The sequence below is a fragment of the Magnolia sinica genome, chromosome 3 (assembly GCF_029962835.1).
Source record: "Magnolia sinica isolate HGM2019 chromosome 3, MsV1, whole genome shotgun sequence".
NCBI lineage: Eukaryota > Viridiplantae > Streptophyta > Magnoliopsida > Magnoliales > Magnoliaceae > Magnolia > Magnolia sinica.
In genome coordinates, this window is record NC_080575.1 from 13,220,016 (window position 1) to 13,238,290 (window position 18,275).

The 18,275-nt window shown below is 40.9% G+C and overlaps 1 protein-coding gene across 3 annotated transcripts in view; it reads left to right on the forward strand.

Annotated features, from left to right (window-relative positions):
- Window positions 1–18,275, forward strand: part of LOC131239551 (aminopeptidase M1-like) — a 66,726-nt gene that overhangs the window by 39,082 nt on the left and 9,369 nt on the right. For 2 of the 3 annotated variants that reach the window (XM_058237309.1, XM_058237311.1), the window contains 2 exons: window positions 11,403–11,480; window positions 12,380–12,756. In XM_058237309.1, coding sequence (XP_058093292.1) covers window positions 11,403–11,480; window positions 12,380–12,565 — 264 coding nt within the window. In that variant the 3' untranslated portion in view covers window positions 12,566–12,756. Of the gene's footprint in view, window positions 1–11,402; window positions 11,481–12,379; window positions 12,757–18,275 lie in introns of those variants that run through there. The other variant, XM_058237310.1, reaches the window with a different exon arrangement.

The following is an 18,275-nucleotide window of genomic DNA, read 5'->3' on the forward strand; positions in this document are numbered from 1 at the left end:
CATTAAAATCAACATAGTTTACATATATGTGTAATATACAGAAAACAATGTATCTAAGCACATATGATAGCAATCAAGTTAGTCATAAATCATTAACTAACATTGAAAGCCTTGAAAACCATAACCTAAACGTTTATAGTTCGCACCTTTCGCCGGTAAACCCGTACCGAGCTCAGTTTGAACACTACGTCTTTGCCTACGGCACAACGGCTACCTGAATCACGAAATAGGTTAGCTATTTCTTCGATTCATCTACTTGGATACCTAAAACAGATTAGGGTTAGGATTTCTTACCCATAAATGGATTCAGATTCATCGGTGTAGCGACGCGGGAGAAGGGATTCAGCCCGTGGACTGGCAGGAACGAATCCCGGCATCAAACCACAACTCTCTCTCACTTCTCCTCACTTTCTCCTTCTCTTTTCTCTCTTCTCTCTCCTACAGCTAGGAAATTCGTATGGAATGAGAGAGGGGTGGGTTAAGGTCCTTATATAGGCCCAGAACTGACGCAAATGGCCCCAGGGCCATGGTATACGTAAGTTATAGCCAAAAGGCATCTGTTTTGGGCCAACGGAGCTCATCTGGAGGTCTTTTACCTGCACACGGTCAGGGGCAAGTTCCCTAACAATGGATCTAAGCCAGGTTAAGATTTCGGTCCGATCGGATTTGTGGATCGACCGCGGGGGACCAGTTTCAGTTCAACGGCTATCGTCGCTCGATCAGGGCCACAAGTACACTGACCTGTGTAGGGAAATTTTCCTGATCCAAGGGTGTAGTTGGGTTAGAATCTGATGGTCTGAAACCTTAAATTTGGCCTACAAGCAAACGGCCCAAATTACTTAATCCTGAGTTCATTTTCTAAAGATATTCGCGTTTCCCACACACTTCACTTGGGGCTCAAGTTGTGCATTTCTGGACACTAGTTGGGCTCGATTCTCGCGATAGTTGTCAAGCCCAATAAGACTGTCATAACCGTATAGTTTTGCGGTTGTCGGACTTTCGACGCGCGGTCCAGGTCCGATACGGAGTTCCAATGTGCTCCCATGAGCAACTGGGTTTTGAGATTGCCCCTAGGTTTTTAAGTAATGTTGGGTTAGTGATTTTAATGGTTTTGGGTCTTGTAGCTTGTATAGAAAGTGGTTCAAGCCAAATCCATCGATTGTTTAGTTTAGTACTTAATTAAATTCCATCCTAATTACGACAGAATAAGGTCTTAGGGTAGTTCTATACCCCTTTTTGGCACTTTTAGTTAGTATATTATTTTAATTATTTTTCTAGTAGTTCGTCATCAAGTCTACTTGATCTCTACCAAATTTCATTAGATTTCGTATTGCAGAAAAATTCTAAAAATTTTAGAAGCAGCAGCTGTCCAAACTAATAATTTTTGGACAGTTGTCACAATAACCTATATTTAACTATATTAAAAAATTTTATTATATTTTTCACTTATTTTTATATGAAACTAGACCTATCAAGCTTTAATCTGTCTTTTGAATCACATAAATTGGAGTTATATCAAGGGAGATATGATTTTTCGAAGTTAAACAAAAAACTGTAGAAAACGGGCCGCCCGGCCAGCTGGACGTCGATGCCTCGCCATCACGGCGATGCCATCGCCGCTCGCTGTCTTGTCTGGTGGTGGTTTCGCCACCTGATATTTGAAACGGGTGTATCTTTCAATCCGGAATGAGTTACGCGACGTGCAATATATGATTTTGGGGTAGGAGAAGCTGCTCTATCCAAATAACCTATTTGTTTTGTGAGATTCCAAAAGATTAATGGTCAAAAACCCATTTTATTTATTTATTTACTATTTATAGTAAATTTTAGTTTAAGTATTGTTCTTCATCACTTAAACTTTAGGATTCGTGTCTAATATGAAAGTACTTAGAAAATTTTGAAGAATAAGGTGGTGAAAGGTGAGATTTTGAAGGAAATGGGTTAAAAAGGGATTTTAGACTTTGGGATTGAGTTCTGAGAAGTTAATAAGGTGTTATGATCGACCCAGTGCCCAAGGACGTCCATCGCCAAGTTGGGAAAAATCCGGGACGTTACAAGATAGGTAAAGGAAAGATGTGTTTAGGAGAAGATGAGGGCTTATGATGGGAAAATCGAATAACTCAAAGAAAATACCCGATGGAGGGGAAAGAGATGATAATGTGGGGATAGATGGAGACCTTGCACCTCCGTTGATGAAGATTAGCCTCGCACCAATATCCCTTCCAAATTGCATGGAAGTATCTTCAAATTTCAAGATGGAAGAAGAAGAAAGCAAAAGCTCTCTCTCTCTCTCTCTCTCTTTGAAAAATCATAAAATCCAATGAGGGAGAGGTTCACACGCCCACCCTCTTTTATAGCTTCAAGAAAGTTCAAAAATTATAATAAACACCCTGTTTTGTGAATTTTGACGAAAATAACCCTATTCTAACTAAAATCAACTAAAAACACTCATAATGGTGTCCAAACATAACATAAACAAAACTAAATCCTATAAGCTGATAAAATCTAAGAAAAACTAGTGTAAACGATCCACAATCAATGGCCTGATCATGTGATCCAACGGCCCGATCGTCACGTCTATCCAATCCACCGATCTAGATCACTCCATAAAGCAGCCCATGTGCATCTTTCGAGTATGGGGTCTTCCAGGTGCTTGCACATGCACAAGGGGTCTTCAGCACGATCACGACTACTCGCCCCCTACTCTGATACGTACGCAAAGGTGTACGTGTAGTGATGTCCTCATCAACTCTCCTCGACTGAGAAGAGTTTGCCTCTGGAGGACTAAAACTCCTGTAGCGCTCCTAAATGTCTGGATCTAAATGTTGTAGCTCATCATCTGTAATCCAAGTACTGTCCGAAATCGGCCTGTGCTTCCACTTGACGAGGAATTTCTAAAATCCTCCATGTCGATTGAAAACTGCTTGTGCATCCAGTATGTCTTCTATCTGTTTGCTTCGAGAGGGCAAAGATGGTAAAGGTGGTAATGGCTCGGATGATTGGTCAAGTAGGGGCCATGGATTTAAGATTAGGTCATGGTCTGTGGTAGGGTCTGTGGATGGATCAAATGATGAAGTAACAGGGCCTTTGTATTGTACTAAATCTTCCACATTAAAAATAGAGCTAATTCCCATGGTAGGTGGAATGTCTACTAAATACGCATTAGGACCTAATTTCTGTAGTGTTTTGTATGGTCCTGTGCTACACGCTTGTAACTTTTTAACAGCCTCATGGGAGAACCGTTTAGGCCTCATACGAACCATGACATAATCTCTTACTTGGAATTCATGAAACCTGCGATGAGAATTAGCAAACGCTTTGTATTTTTCATTACTTACATTAATTCGCTTCTTGATCTCACTATGCAACTCATGTATGTGACATGCAAATTCATGTGCAGACTTAAATGGCCTATGGGACACGGACATAGGTATGAGATCTACAGGTTTCCTAGGTTTGTAGCTATGCACAACCTCCAATGGACTCATGCCTATGGACCTATTGATGGAACTATTATATGCTAACTCGGCTATAGGAAAAACAGTATCCCAAGTTCGAACGTGATCACCTACAAGACATCTAAGAAGATTTCCAAGACTGCTATCGACAACTTCAGTTTGACCGTCTATTTGAGGGTGATAGGCATATGAAAATTGAAGCCTTGTCCCCATCATGTGCTATAGTGTCTTCCAAAAATAGCTCATAAAGCGTACATCACGATCAGACACTATGGTCTTAGGTAGTCCATGTAAACGCACTACCTCCCCAAAGAAAATCTTAGCCACATTAGAGGCATTTAACGTTTTCGAGCACGGAATGAAATGGGCCGTTTTGGAAAAACAGTCCACAACCACAAATACGGAATCATGTTTCTTGGTAGTTTTCAGTAAACCCAACACGAAATCCATACTAATGTCCTGCCACAAAGCATGGGGTACTGGCAAAGATGTATACAATCCTGTATTTTGCTTCCTCTACTTTGCCAGTTAACAAGTCCTGCACTGCCCAACAATCTTGGCTACATCTCGCTTGAGACTTGGCCAATAAAATCTATCATCCACAAGAGCAATGGTCTTGTCTCTCCTTAAATGACCGGCTGCCCCTCCTGCATGAAGTTCTCAAACTAAGAAATCACAGAGGGAGATACGGGGAACGAAGAGTTTGTCACATTTAAATAGAAACTCATCGATGATGACAAACCCGTGATTGTCGATTGACTGACCGTCTCGTAGTGATTCATACAAATCTCCAAAGTTTGGACATATAAGATACTCCTCTCTTAGCCGATCAAACCCAGTCACTTCCACTCATACTTTGGAGAAGCACCACCCGACGACTAAGGGCATCAACATGTTTGTTCTCAACCCTAGCCTTATGTTTAAGAACGAAAGAGTATTCCCGAAGAAATTGGACCCATTTAGCATGCCTGGGGTTTAGTTTCTTCTAGGAGCTGAGATAACGTAAGGCTTCATAGTAAGAGAACAAGACAAATTCTTGCAGTAATAAGTAATGCCGCCAATGGCGCAAGGACTGGACAACCGCATAGAATTCTTTGTTATAGGTGGAATATCGTTGCTTTGCCTCATTCAACTTCTCACTAAAATAAGCTATGTGCCCTTCTTGACTGAGCACGCCACCTATACCTACCCCAGATGCATTACACGTAATCTCAAAGACTTTAGAAAAGTCTGGAAGGCACATGACGGGGGCTTCGATCATCTTGCCCTTAATCTCCTTAAATGCTTTAGAGGCAACTTTAGTCCACACGAACTCCCCTTTCTTGATGCAATCTGTAATGGGAGCCATGATGGAGCTAAATCCTCTGATGAACCACCTATAAAAAGTTGTTAAGCCATGAAAGCTTTGCATCTCATGAATATTGCGTGGTTCAAGCCACTCAACTATGGCCTTGACTTTCTCGGAGTCCGCTCTCATGCCCTCAGATGATACGATGAACCCTAAGAAGATAACGCTCTTTGACATAAATGTGCACTTCTTAAGGTTGGGGTATAGCTTTTCAGTTCTGAGGACCCCGCAAACTTGCCTCAGATGGTGGAGGTGTTGTTCCTTTGATGTGCTATAGATAAGAATGTCATCAAAATACAGCACAAGGAACTTACTCATAAAGGGTCTCAACACTTGGGTCATCACTCTCATAAATGTGTTGGGGGCGTTAGTCAAGCCAAAGGGCATGACTAGCCACTCGTATAGCCCATCCTTCGTCTTGAAGGCTATCTTCCACTCATCTCCTAGGCATATACATATTTGGCGATACCCGCTCTTGAGGTCAATCTTTGAAAAGATTGTGGCACCTGCCATCATATCTAACATATCATCAAGACGCGGTATGGGAAACGGATACTTGATCGTGATTTTGTTGATGGCTCTACTATCCACACACATGCGCCACGTGACATCTTTCTTGGGGGTAAGAAGTGCTGGCACGACACACGGACTCAAACTCTCCTAAATGAAATCCTTTCTGAGGAGCTCATCTACTTGCCTCTTCAACTCCTTATGCTTCGTAGTGTTCATTCGATAATGAGGAAGGTTTTGTAGAGTCGACCCAGGGACAAGATCAATTGCATGCTAGATGTCCCTGATGGGTGGAAGCTCATCTGGTAGGTCCTCTAGAAATACATTGTGAAACTCATCCATAATTAGCTTCACCTCAGGGGGTCCCTCTACACTCCTCGAGCGTAACTTCTCTCGCGACTAAGGCGTACACCATCGAATCCAGTGTGGTCTCTCTCTCAAATTCATTGGCATTGATAACATGGAGAGACTTAGATTGGGATTTCCTCGTATCCCTTAGGTTACTCGACTTCCCATTAGTTTTCTTCTCCGCATTTCTTTTTGGTAGGAGAGGAACTAGAGATAATTTTTTTGCCTTGATCTATAAATGTACATACATTTGAGCAGTCGTATATCGTTACATCGTGGTCAAATAGCCAAGGCCGTCCCAAAATGATGTGTCAAACATCCATAAGCAAGATGTCACACCACAACAAATCTGAATAGGATCCAAAATTAACAGGCACGAGACATCGCTGGGTAACAGGCATGGAAGATGCATCCACCCATGACACTCTATAGGGCTGAGGGTGCGGTTCAGGTTTCAAACCCAAATGGGATAAAGTACTAGTGGAGACCACATTGGTACAACTACCACTATCGACAATTACCTTGCAATTCTTCTCTCCACATTTTGCATAGGTGTAAAATATCGTAGTTCGACGCCAATCATCATTTTCCTTGGCATTGGTCAAGGCGCACCTGACTACTGCAAGTGGTGTGGTCTCTTCTTCTTTTACTTCCTCATCACTAGCACCATTGATGTTGGGTTGATAAACTTCTTCTTCAAAATCGCCCTGTTCATCTCCTTCTTCCTCACCATCGTCAATCACCAGGGCCTTGTTCTTTTCTTTTGAGGGACATTGATAGGCAAAGTGACCAACTTCATGGCAACTAAAGCATCGCGTTTGCTCACCTCCCCTAGAGCTAACACCTGCTAGCCCTTTTTTCCTTTGACATCTCTAGGGTTGGGCCGAGACCCAATTTGGGGTCTAGACTGACTCCCCATGTTAGGCTTAGCTCCTTGAGAGTAAGTCTTAACACTTAGATCCTGAGAGTAGTAACGCTTACCAACTGCTGCCTTGAGGCAGTGTTCAATGTCTTGCACCACTTGGTACATGTGCTCCAATGTGCCAACATCACAAGAATAAAGTTCTCATTGGATCTCAAATTGGAGGCCCATCCTGAGTCGGGACAATGTAACCATCGGGTCCTTAATGTCACATCGTATCATGTACTCCTCGAAGTTAGCAAGTAATGCGGCACGGTCATGGATCCCTGGTGCAAAGCTTGCCATTGGTCTAAGAGCCTTTGGCAATAAGAAAGAGAGAGATACTTTTCTTTAAGGACCTCTTTCATCTCGGCGCAGTGCACAATTGGTGGTTCTCCTTTTCTTTCAATTTTACGCTCTATGTTGGTCCAAAAAAGTTTGGTCTGGCCCACCAACTTCATTTTAGCAAATCTCACTCAACGGGCATCAGACATATCACACCACTCAAAATAGTGGTCCATGTTTGCCAACCAATTAAGGAATGCTTTGGGGTCCAAGCGACCATCAAAACTGGGGGCCTCAACTTTCACACATTTCATGACTTCTGCATCTCGATCATAATGGTTATAACGCTCCTCACATGGTGGCAACACGTGTGCTTGACCATGGGCAACGCCTTGGCTACGACCACGTTCTCAACTATCAACTTGATCTCCAGTCTGAGATTGAACGTATTCCCCAATGTCGGGGTTTGCCTATAAGGAGGCCTCAAGTTGATTGACGTGCTCATTGGTCATAGTTAATTGAGTGGCAATGGTTCTATTGTGCTCTTCGATGGTCGTCAGACTGCTATTAATAGCATTAAGGGCCACAACAATCTGCTTTGGATTCATTATGGGTTGTAAACCAAAACCATGTCCTGAACGAGTGAGCATACACAAGGAAACTCTAAAAGGAAACCCTATATGTGACTCTAACCTAAATGCAACACAAAAATCGTATATGGCCTAGATATATATGGGGACTCAACAAAACCTAGAAAAAGGGCTAACTAAACTCAATAAAATATGTCCCCTTTGCAAAGTCGGTACGCAGGGGTGCAAGAGGCAGCACGCCCTTGCCCGAGGTTCGGGGCGGAGCGCCCAAAAGCCCTAAAATTTTTTCTATTTGGGTCAAGGGGTTCCTTGGTAAATTTTCACCACAAAGTGGGATTTTCGATAGGTTGACCTACGCTAAAAACCTACTCTTATACCAAATTTGATGCAGGACTGATGCATGAACCAAATAACATGTAAGATCAAGTAGTAGAATTAAGACAATTAACAATAAAACACAAGCATTGCCATAATCATCATTCATCACGAATCCCATGAAAACTAAAAGAACATCATACATAATCCTAGCCTAAGTTACCAACATCGTCACACAAGATCATTAAATAAAAAAGAAACTAGGATCTAATGGATGTAGGGACATCCAATTAGCATAGGGTATAATTTATTTCAAAGTAGAAAACCTAATACAACCTAGGGTAAAAATTAGGGTTTGGGTAATTTGGGAAAGTAGGAAAGTTAGGGTTTTTAGGGTTAGAGTTTCGGGAATGGAATAAAAGGGTTTTGATATAAGGATGATGGAAAACCAAAAGGGGCAAGGTGTGGCCGTACAGCCAACCCGAAGGATTCACACGTTCGGTCGTACGGTCACACATGTGGCATGGGATGGATAGGTTTAGGTCGGTTAGGGTTTGGGATTGTAGATAGGTAAAGGAAAGATGGGTTTAGGAGAAGATGAGGGCTTATGATGAGAAAATCAAATAACTTAAAGTAAATACTTGATGAAAGGGAAAAGAGATGATGGTGTGGGGATAGATGGAGACCTCGCACCTCCGTTGATGAAGATTAGCCTTGCACCAATCTCCCTTTCAAATTGCATGGAAGTATCTTCAAATCGCATGAAAGTTCAAAAATTACAATAAACACCCTGTTTTGTGAATTTTGACAAAAATAGCCCTAGTGTAACTAAAACAACTAAAAGCACTCATAACGGTGTCCAAACATAACATAAACAAAACTAAATCCTATAATTTGATAAAATTTAAGAAAAACTAGTGTGGACGATCCACCATCAATGGCTCGATCATCACGTCCATCTAATCCAACGGTTTGGATCACTCTATAAAGCAGCCAATATGCATCTTCCCAGTATGGGGTCTTCCAGGTGCTAACACATGCACAAGGGGTCTTCAGCATGATCATGGGTACTTGCCTAGCCACAGAGAGATCAGCGCGGCCCGCTTCCTCCTCTGATACGTACGCAAAGGTGTACGTGTAGTGATGTCCTCATCAGTGAGGCACTACTGCTGAGCTTTATATTCAAATTCTCAATGAGTTTTTTGTGGGTTGGGATTGCTTCGAGGGGAAAGTCGCTTCAATGGTTCAACCTACCCATACTCGGGCTTGTTTTCTTAATGAGTTTCTAGGGATTGGGATTGCATTTTGGGTAAAGTCAGTTCAATGGTTCAACCTTACACCATACTCGTCATCGTTTTCTTAATGAGTTTCTAGGGATTGGGATTGCGTTTTAGGTAAAGTCAGTTCAATGGTTCAACCTTACACCATATTCGGGCTCGTTTTCTTAATGAGTTTCTAGGGATTGGGATTGCTTTAAGGGGATGCATCACTTAAATGGTTCAACCTACCCCATACTCTGTCTCGTTTTCTTAGGATTGGGATTGCTTTAAGGGGAAATGACGAAATGTCACTTCAATGGTTCTACCTATCCCATACTTGGGCTCATTTTCTCAAGTTCTCTAGGCATTGTGATTGCTTTAAGGGGAAATGTCACTTAAATTGTTCAACCTACTCTATACTCGTGCTTGTTTCACCCTTAATCAACTCCCTACTCAAGACTTTTTCATACTAAGGGACCTAGTTCTGGTGTGGACCCCCCATCCTGGGTCACCCTTCCTACCTTGCAAATCTCCTACTTGCCTCTAGACTATACATTCATTGTGATTGGTTGTTCTTGAGACCATCTATCAAGATTGTTGATCTTGGGCATCCTTGACAATCTCCTCGCCTTTAGTGCTCATTGTTAACCATCAAGGCTTGTGTTTTGGAGACCCTTGATGTTATAGATATTTGTATCTTTCCCAACCCTTATCGTTGCTTGCCTTCTCCAGGCACCCACGTCCAAGTCACCTTATATCTTTCCTTTTGCTTATACCTTGTTGAAGTTCGCAAAGGGTCAGTGACCCAACCATGTGGTCTAGGCTCCCCATTGCCGCAGGAATTTGGACGAATTTGAGATCGAGGAGATAGTGGGTTTGTTGGACCTTTTGCAGCGCTAAGTCGCCAACCCCCCTCCACGTCCAACAGAGGGTTTAGTTTGGAGCTAGAAAGGTCAGGTAGACTTTTTGTTAGATATTTCTATTTGGCTATTCTCTCTCCTAGGCTAAGGGAATCTTGTGAGCCAATTAATTTCATTTGCTCGTACCATGGCACTGGGTTGGTTAGTCGGTAAAGGGAAATTGCTTACTATCGGCAGCCTCCCTACAGAAACAAATACTGATCATTTACTCATACACTGCCCTTTTGCTAGGCTATTGGAAGAGTCTCTGCAACTTATTCCATTGTCGTTTGGTGATGCCTAAGTTGATTAGGTTCTTGATGTGGCATGCAATAGGATTTGGTTCTAAAAGGAGAGTTTTGTTGAATCTCACTCCTCTCGCGGGCTTGTTGTCAATTTGGTGGAGAGCCATAATATATGCTTACGTAGTTGATCACATAGTTTTGAGTCCTTACAATATATAGATCATTTCTTGTTTCCTTCGCTCTTTACTAATTAAATCTCTCTCTTATTAATAAATATATAAAAGTAAAATAAAATAAAAGGTTTTCATTGTGGTAGTTACTTGGGCCATGTCTAATCCAACTTTAGAGGAATCTCTTTCCCCGATCCTCTGAGGGATTGAATTCGACAATTCAGGATGCACTTTAATTTGATGGCCAATTCAGTAAAGGTATTGATGTCTAGGGGGTAGTTTTTGTATGTTGCTTGTTTGTGAGGGATGATTTCTCATTATACCTTTACTGTTTGGTGTTGTATCTTTTTCTTTTTATCAATTAAAAAAATTGTTGTCATTAAAAAAAAGTTAAAAAATAAAAATCGTTACCTTACGCTTTTCTTTCTTTTCAAACCTTTTTTTTTTCTTTTCTTTTTTTTTGTTTGTGAAGATATTTCTTTTCATATCATTTTGCAATTTGTGAGAACAAGACTGAAACTGACATTAAATTTGACCTTGCCTATCAATATATTGTGGTTTTGATTTTATTCAATGTAACATAAGTAATAAGACTAAGTTCGGATGCACATACTAATTGAATTTGAACATTTAGTTTAATGAAGAGGAAATGACAAAACATAATGATGGTTCCCAGTATTATGAAGTGGAAATAGTGCTCGAATTGCAGTTATGTTCCTTCCAAAGCAAAGGTATGGAAATTTCCTGTGCTGACCCTCAAATGAATGCTAAGGAAATCATGATTTGGTTGCTTCCACTTTATTAGACTAATTGCAATTCAATTTTGTTGTACATATAAATGCACCCTCAATGTTAGAAAGCGCTTGACAATATTTCTTTCCTAGAAACGATGTAACTTCATTGGACATTTCAGATAACAGAACTCTTTTTTAAAATCTTCGAAGTAATGCAGCAGTAGAGGGGAAAGGGGAAAAATAAATCAGCTCCTTTTTTCTCTATTTAAATAGAGGGCCTCCAAAATGCATCCATCATATTTTAATTGGTCTGACGGTTACCATTCATGGTTGAATGCAGGATAATTGGGATCACATCTCCAAGACTTGGGGCTCTGGAATTCTAATAACCCGTTTCATCAGAGCCATCGTGTCACCAGTTTGTTACCATACTCATTTCCTTTCTTATGCATTCTTTCTATCTATTTGATATTTATAGAAGAAGATATGAGGATATCATTTTGATGCTGGCATGGTGATACATGCCAACCCTGTCATTGCGTCCCCAATGATTTATTTGAATGAGATAATATTTGGTGAATATCATATCTCACTAAAAAAAGTTGCAGGGGAATGGGGATGCAATAGAAAACTCTTTTTTTTTTCTTCATTAGAAGGTTTACATGATATGACAACCAGGGACCGAACCCTGGACCACTCACACACACTACATTGTCTCTACTAGCTCAATTAACAAGCTGACGATGCACTCCCCCAACTATTATGTAGCGTGTTTGATGTATAGAGATGCTCCATTGCTCTCTAAGCACTATAAGTTACATTGCTCCTAGTTGCATCGGGACACTTGCACAGTCTGATTCATTGATCCGGACTATTCTTTATGTCCAACAACTTCTTATGGGCTACCATGCAATCATCACACAATTTGACCAATACTACCCATTAGATCAATGGCCTTTAATATGGATGGTCAAGATCTTTTATACAAAATAGGCCCAATTAACAATTTGATCCATCCATTTGTTAGGGTCCATATGGATTGCTTATGTTTCTAAAGAATCACTTTTGTTAGGCTATCATAATCATCTTATCCATAGCTTGGAACAAGGTTGGCTATTGAATATAAGGCCAAATCGAGGATGGATTGGATCATCCAATCAGTGCTGTTTTTGCTTGGACTGTTCAAGTGAACTGATGCAACTGGGAGCACTAGAGCATTTCTCTTTGATGCATGTTGAAAAAGTTGTCTTTTAGTAGCCCCCATAAAACTCTACAAGAAATTAACCTCATTGGTCTCCTACTTTCCAATGTTCTCAGTTTTGTTCAGAGGATAAGGCAGATGAAGTCGAGGAATTTTTTGCAAGGCGAATTAAGCCCTCAAGGGGTAGGACTCTGAAGCAGAGCATTGAGCGAGTTCGGATCAATGCCAAGTGGGTCCAGAGTATAAAGAGTGAGAAACGCCTGGGGGAGATTGTTAAGGAGCTAGCACACCCGAAGTACTAGAAAGAGGGTTGCCTTTTGTTTTCTATTCCAATGGTCTTCAGTATGACTTAAATGTGCACAAGATCTAACAGGAGTTGGCATGCACATTATTCCCATCATCTGAAGACGCTTAGCAGGCATCTATTAACCTTTTCAAAATTCGAATTCTTAAACATTTTGGAATGTGTATTAAGACTCCCACCCCCCCCCCCCCCCCCACGCACCATTGATGGATGTTGAGAGGTATGTGTTCATTGATGCTATGCGCATATTGAGTGTTCACAATCTTTTCTGGATATAATAAAACAACATTGTTATATAGTTGCTATGCATGTTTAGTCCCCAATTAATTCTCTTTGGCTTTTAATGCAAACGTGTATGTATCGGATATCTTAAATACATCTTCGAAAGCTAGTTCATTTCTGATGTTTAGGTTAAGACCATTAAAGATATTTTGAAATCTTTTTGTATTCATACTCACAAAATCTTGCACGTGATCTCAATGTATGGAACTCCTTGGTGTGTTCATTTACCATTTTGTTCCCTTGGCATAGATTATGACATCTTTGATAGAGAGGTCACAGGCATAAGTTGTGGGTAGGAGCTTCCATTTTAACTTCTTTTTCATCGTCTCCTAAGAAGTCCTTACCTTGATGGATTCATTAGGCTTGGAGATCGTCCCGCCATGATAATGCGTGACTGAAAAACTTTTTTTTTTATTAGTAACAATTATCCTATTAAAGAAGCATTGAGATGGCGCAAAGGCTATAGTTGAAGAAAAAAAGAAAAAAAATTCAATCTTCTATAGATTTAAATTTTAATACAAGAGGCCGACTCCACCACAATGGATTCATTGCTCCTAATTAAGGAAGCTAGGAGAACCAATCTCCACATGGTTTTTACATTTCTTCCTAGCTCTACCTCATGCCATATCAAGAATAGCTCCCCAACCGTTTCAGGCATCACCAATAACATGTTGAAGATTTAGGCACGTGATCGGAAACTTCATAGCTACTAATTAAACTTTCGATTGTTCACGATTTCCTTATACTCGATCACCTTTTCCACATTGCTTAGCCAATCGATGAAGTCATCAACAACCAACCGACAATGGTATTTTGGAATTTCTTCCTTAAATTATAGCTTTTTATGACGCTCGAACAATTCAAGGATTTGATCATTGGTGTATCTTCACAAGCCAAGGCCACCCTTTGTTGGTTAAGACTTTGGCAGGGACCTTCTGTCACACCCCAAACTCAGGAACCAGGCTCATAAAATTCTCAGCCGCCGAATTCGGTGCCGACAGCCTCCGTAGTACCCCATTCTCGGCTCCCAGCTCCCATGCGCCAGGTTCCGATCCTGGGATCCTACAATGAGGATTTTCAGGGTGATTTTTTTTTTTTTTGTAAAGGAGCATAATCACAAATGTACCCAAGTCACCAAAACATCATCACCACATATCCACTAATATAATATTTAAGTACAGTGCTGAAAGAGAAATACATCATATAACAAAATTCCAAAAGATCAGGCACATGCTCCCTGCCTCAATGTTGATGCGGTCTAGCATAACTTGGACGTAACGAATGCGCATAAGCTTACTACTAAGCTTAAAGAGTGTGTGTGTGCGCGTAATGCATGTGCTAAGCATACAAATGTCAGAGTAAGCGAAAATGATGGAAAGCTAAACTGGTAAGTCCATAAATGATGTTAGCCATACCAAGGCTATGCAATGCAAGGCCTACATGGCCGAATGTCACATGCTAGAGATGCAACACAAGTATGTCAATCCTCAACTAGTCCACGTATCAGTATGGTTTGTCACTGGAAACATCACCGGGGTCTAGTACACTCCACAGGCTGTCGGCCCATCCCGCGCATGACCAAGTGAGTGGAAGAGACCTCACTATTTACCTTGCCAGTGGTATGCCAATGCCCACCCGGCTCGTCGATAGCGGACCCATTTACGAGCTGGTCACACTCAAGCTAGCTTATAGCCCTCTACCCTCGGACGGATAAGGTCACACCCCTTTTCAACCGACTACGACACAGTGGGAGACGCGACCTACTGGTATTCGGCACTCGGGCGCTCATGTTATCCACTCGGTCTCAACGTTGAAGCATCCTATTGGTACCACAAGGGTTTAGGGACTTTCACCCATGGACATCCGTAGTGCCCTAATGCTAGAACAGATATTTCCGGTATCCAATCTGGCCATCCATGATATGCCTATGGAGGCCATAACCCTGTGATGCAGGACATGAAAATTAAATATGATATGAAAATTCCATGTTGTTCCATTTTTATTTTATTTTATTTTTTTAAGAAACAACCTAGTTTCTAAAAACGAAAAGGAAAGTTTTTGAAAACAAATTAGGAAAGTTTCAAAAAAAGCAACCTATTTTCTAAAAACGAAAAAAGGAAAGTTTCTATAAAAAAGCAAATTAGGAAAGTTTCTAAAAAAAAGCAACCTAGTTTCTAAAAACGAAAAAAGGGAAAGTTTCTAAAAACAAATTAGGAAAGTTTCTAAAAAAGTAACCTATTTTCTAAAAACGAAAAAAGGAAAGTTTCTAAAAACAAATTTGGAAAGTTTCTCAAAAAACAAATTAGGAAAGTTTCTAAAAAAGCAACCTAGTTTCTAAAAACGAAAAAAAGGAAAGTTTCTAAAAACAAATTAGGAAAGTTTCTTAAAAAAACAAATTAGGAAAGTTTCTAAAAAAACAACCTAGTTTCTAAGAATAGAAGGTAAGTTAGTTTCTAAAAAGAAAAAGGAAAGTAAACTAGTTTCTAAAAACGAAAAAGGAAAGGAAATTAGTTTCTAAAAACAGATTAAGAAAGTTTCTAAAAACAGAAAAGGAAAGTTTCTAAACCTAGAAATGGAAAGCTAAGTTAATTTCTAAAATAATTCAAATAAGGGGATAACAGAAAATTTCAGCAACTTATGTCAGGGTTTATGGACCTCTAAACAGCCATATATGATGAGAATTGATGCGTAATGGACATAAACAACTAAACCCTAAACATGTAATGCATTCCCCTATAAGAACCCTAAGCTCTGATACCAAATTTGATGCAAGACATGAAAATTAAATATGATATGCGATATTTCAGGCTTAAGATCACGTTAGTTTAGAAACAATTAAACAAATTCCATATCCCACATGAAAGTCCAAACATTCAATTAAGGAGAATCTATGCGGGTCCAGGCCTACACATAATAGGGTTGGATCAATAAAAATTATGAACCAAACGATACTTAAAGATAAGAAATAATCATCCACACATGCATAGTAATCAGTCCCTAATCCAAGGGATTCAGAAATTCCAATTCGGGGAACCTTAGGGTAAGAAAAGGGGCATAAAATTGGAGATTTGAATAATTTAGGGTTAGGTTTAGGGATTTTGGGTGAAAGCAGAGTGAAACAGAGGAGAGAGACGAACCAGAGAAGTACCGCACGCGTGGACAACAACAATGGCCCAGACGCACGTGCGTGTGATCCTAGCCGCATGTATGTGGGGCGCACTATTCAGAAAAAGGCCACCTTGGCCTTGGTCGGCCAGGGATAGACTCCAAAATCCCTAAATTGTAGCTCGATCCGATGCATGGTTTGTGCGTGGTGCTCGCCGAAGTTTCAGCCCTCCTGTAGGGCCAGATTCTGAAAATCTGTTGAAGAGAGGGAATTTGATGCAATAAGGGACAAATTTGTAGCGCAGATGATTATGGGAGATGAGAAGGGTGGATGGTATAAGATGGGGGTGGATTGGGATAGATGTGGCTTCGCACCACAGTAGTTAACCCTTCGATGAAGGGAGGGCTTCGCACCCAATTAGGCTTCATAACTCAGAGAGTAGGAAAACGCAAAATTTTTATTAATCTTCCCTGAATCAAAAGAACTAAAAGGGGTGCCTATTTATAAGGAAAACCCTACACCCCAAAACTCACGCCATGTGCACAACCTATTACTTGGCGATGAAGTAAACTAAAATAAAAACCAATCAAAGAAATCTAAAGCGTTCATGATGTTTTAAATATTATAGATAAGCAAACCCTAAAGTATGAACGTAATCCGACTAGTGGGCCCCAATCATGAGATCCCATGATGAGCTTTACTTGATTATCGGGCCCACTTTAATGAACCAAAACTCTTTCTTCTAACTAGGAGGCCCTCCCTAGACGTCGTCATCGAGCCAGATCGACAGTGAGACCATCCCTCTCTTTCCGTACGTGCGTAGGGGGGCGGCGTGCTTGAGCGTGATGTCCCCATCACCCTGATGTCACTAGGGCGTAAAGTGAGTGTGACATACAAGATGCGAAATGCATGAGTCATACCATCCAAGTCATGCATCAAACCTGCATGTACTACGCAATCATGTGGGGCAACCCTATCTCATACCGAATGGCATGTGCTGCAATCAATCACCACCCATATCATGCATACAAATGATGCGTATGGGCATATGTCTGGGCATGATGTCATTATAATAAGCATGTTCTTAGTGTGTCCTACCAGGCTAAGTACACTAGCATGTTATCAGACATATCAGACAATAATCGGCCTTAATCGACACATCATATACAGAGAGTAGGAACTGAACGACATGCCCCACTAGAAATATAGAAGTCTATGTAGTATGGTCCACGTTAGACTAACATCAGCTCCTCACGTAGCCTGCAAGGCATGAATAGAATATATATAACAAGGCGGGGTCTACTGGGAATGACCCGGATGGACACCCACATGTACAACACGTGTGTCACTAGGCTACCAATCCATTTGGGCACATGGCCCATTAATGATGTCCCAAATTAATCAGATTATCAATGACATCACTATAATTACTTTAGTAGAACCGTTTAATCATTGCTAATGTAAATTGACGGTTACAAATCATTGGTTTGTCACTAGGATGTGATCATATGCTCATGGCCCATCTAAGTCTTGGGGTTTCATCAGTTCAGGCAAAGTATATGCTTAAATGGATTTAATAGAACTATAGTTTCAACATTCACACACCAACTAATTTAAGGATTTGAATCCAAAATGCCAAACATAACCAAATACTTAAGGGATCTCGATTTCAGGGATTCCCAAGTCCAATGGATCCCAAAACCAAGAAATCCCAAGTCCAAGAGGTTTCTACGCCCACATTACCCTATGGTACAGCCCACCCAAGATCTGGATCAACCTGAATTTTGGGCCCATGGCCTAACATGGTCTGATAAGATGGATGAACAGAGTGGATATGATACATACATCATGTAAGGTCCCATGTGTGGGGGCAGCCCAAGGGAGGCTCCCTCCCTCACGTCACTGGGCAAAATTGCCCAGTAAAACATTTCTTTTTCTTCGTTGTTTCTCTCTCTCTCTCTCTCTCTCTTGATGCACGATCAATGTGGGCCCCACGTGGATTTTCTACTCCATTCACCGCATAGTCCATCTAAAGCGGGTCTAATGGGCTCTGATTTGGGTTGATTTGGACGAATAGGGACTCCACAGTGGGCCTTGGAAGATTTCAACAGCAATTGTTCGTTTCCCTCATTACGGCCCACTTGAGACCTGAATCTGTCTCATCTTTTGGCCCATGGCCTAAAATGACATGGAGAAGGCGGTGGATGGTGTGGATTTAATATAAACATTAGAACAGGGTCCCGCTTGTGAGACCCAAAATTTGGCCAAGAATGGGTTGCCACCCACCTGCATGGCATTCATGCATTTTTCATGTTATTAT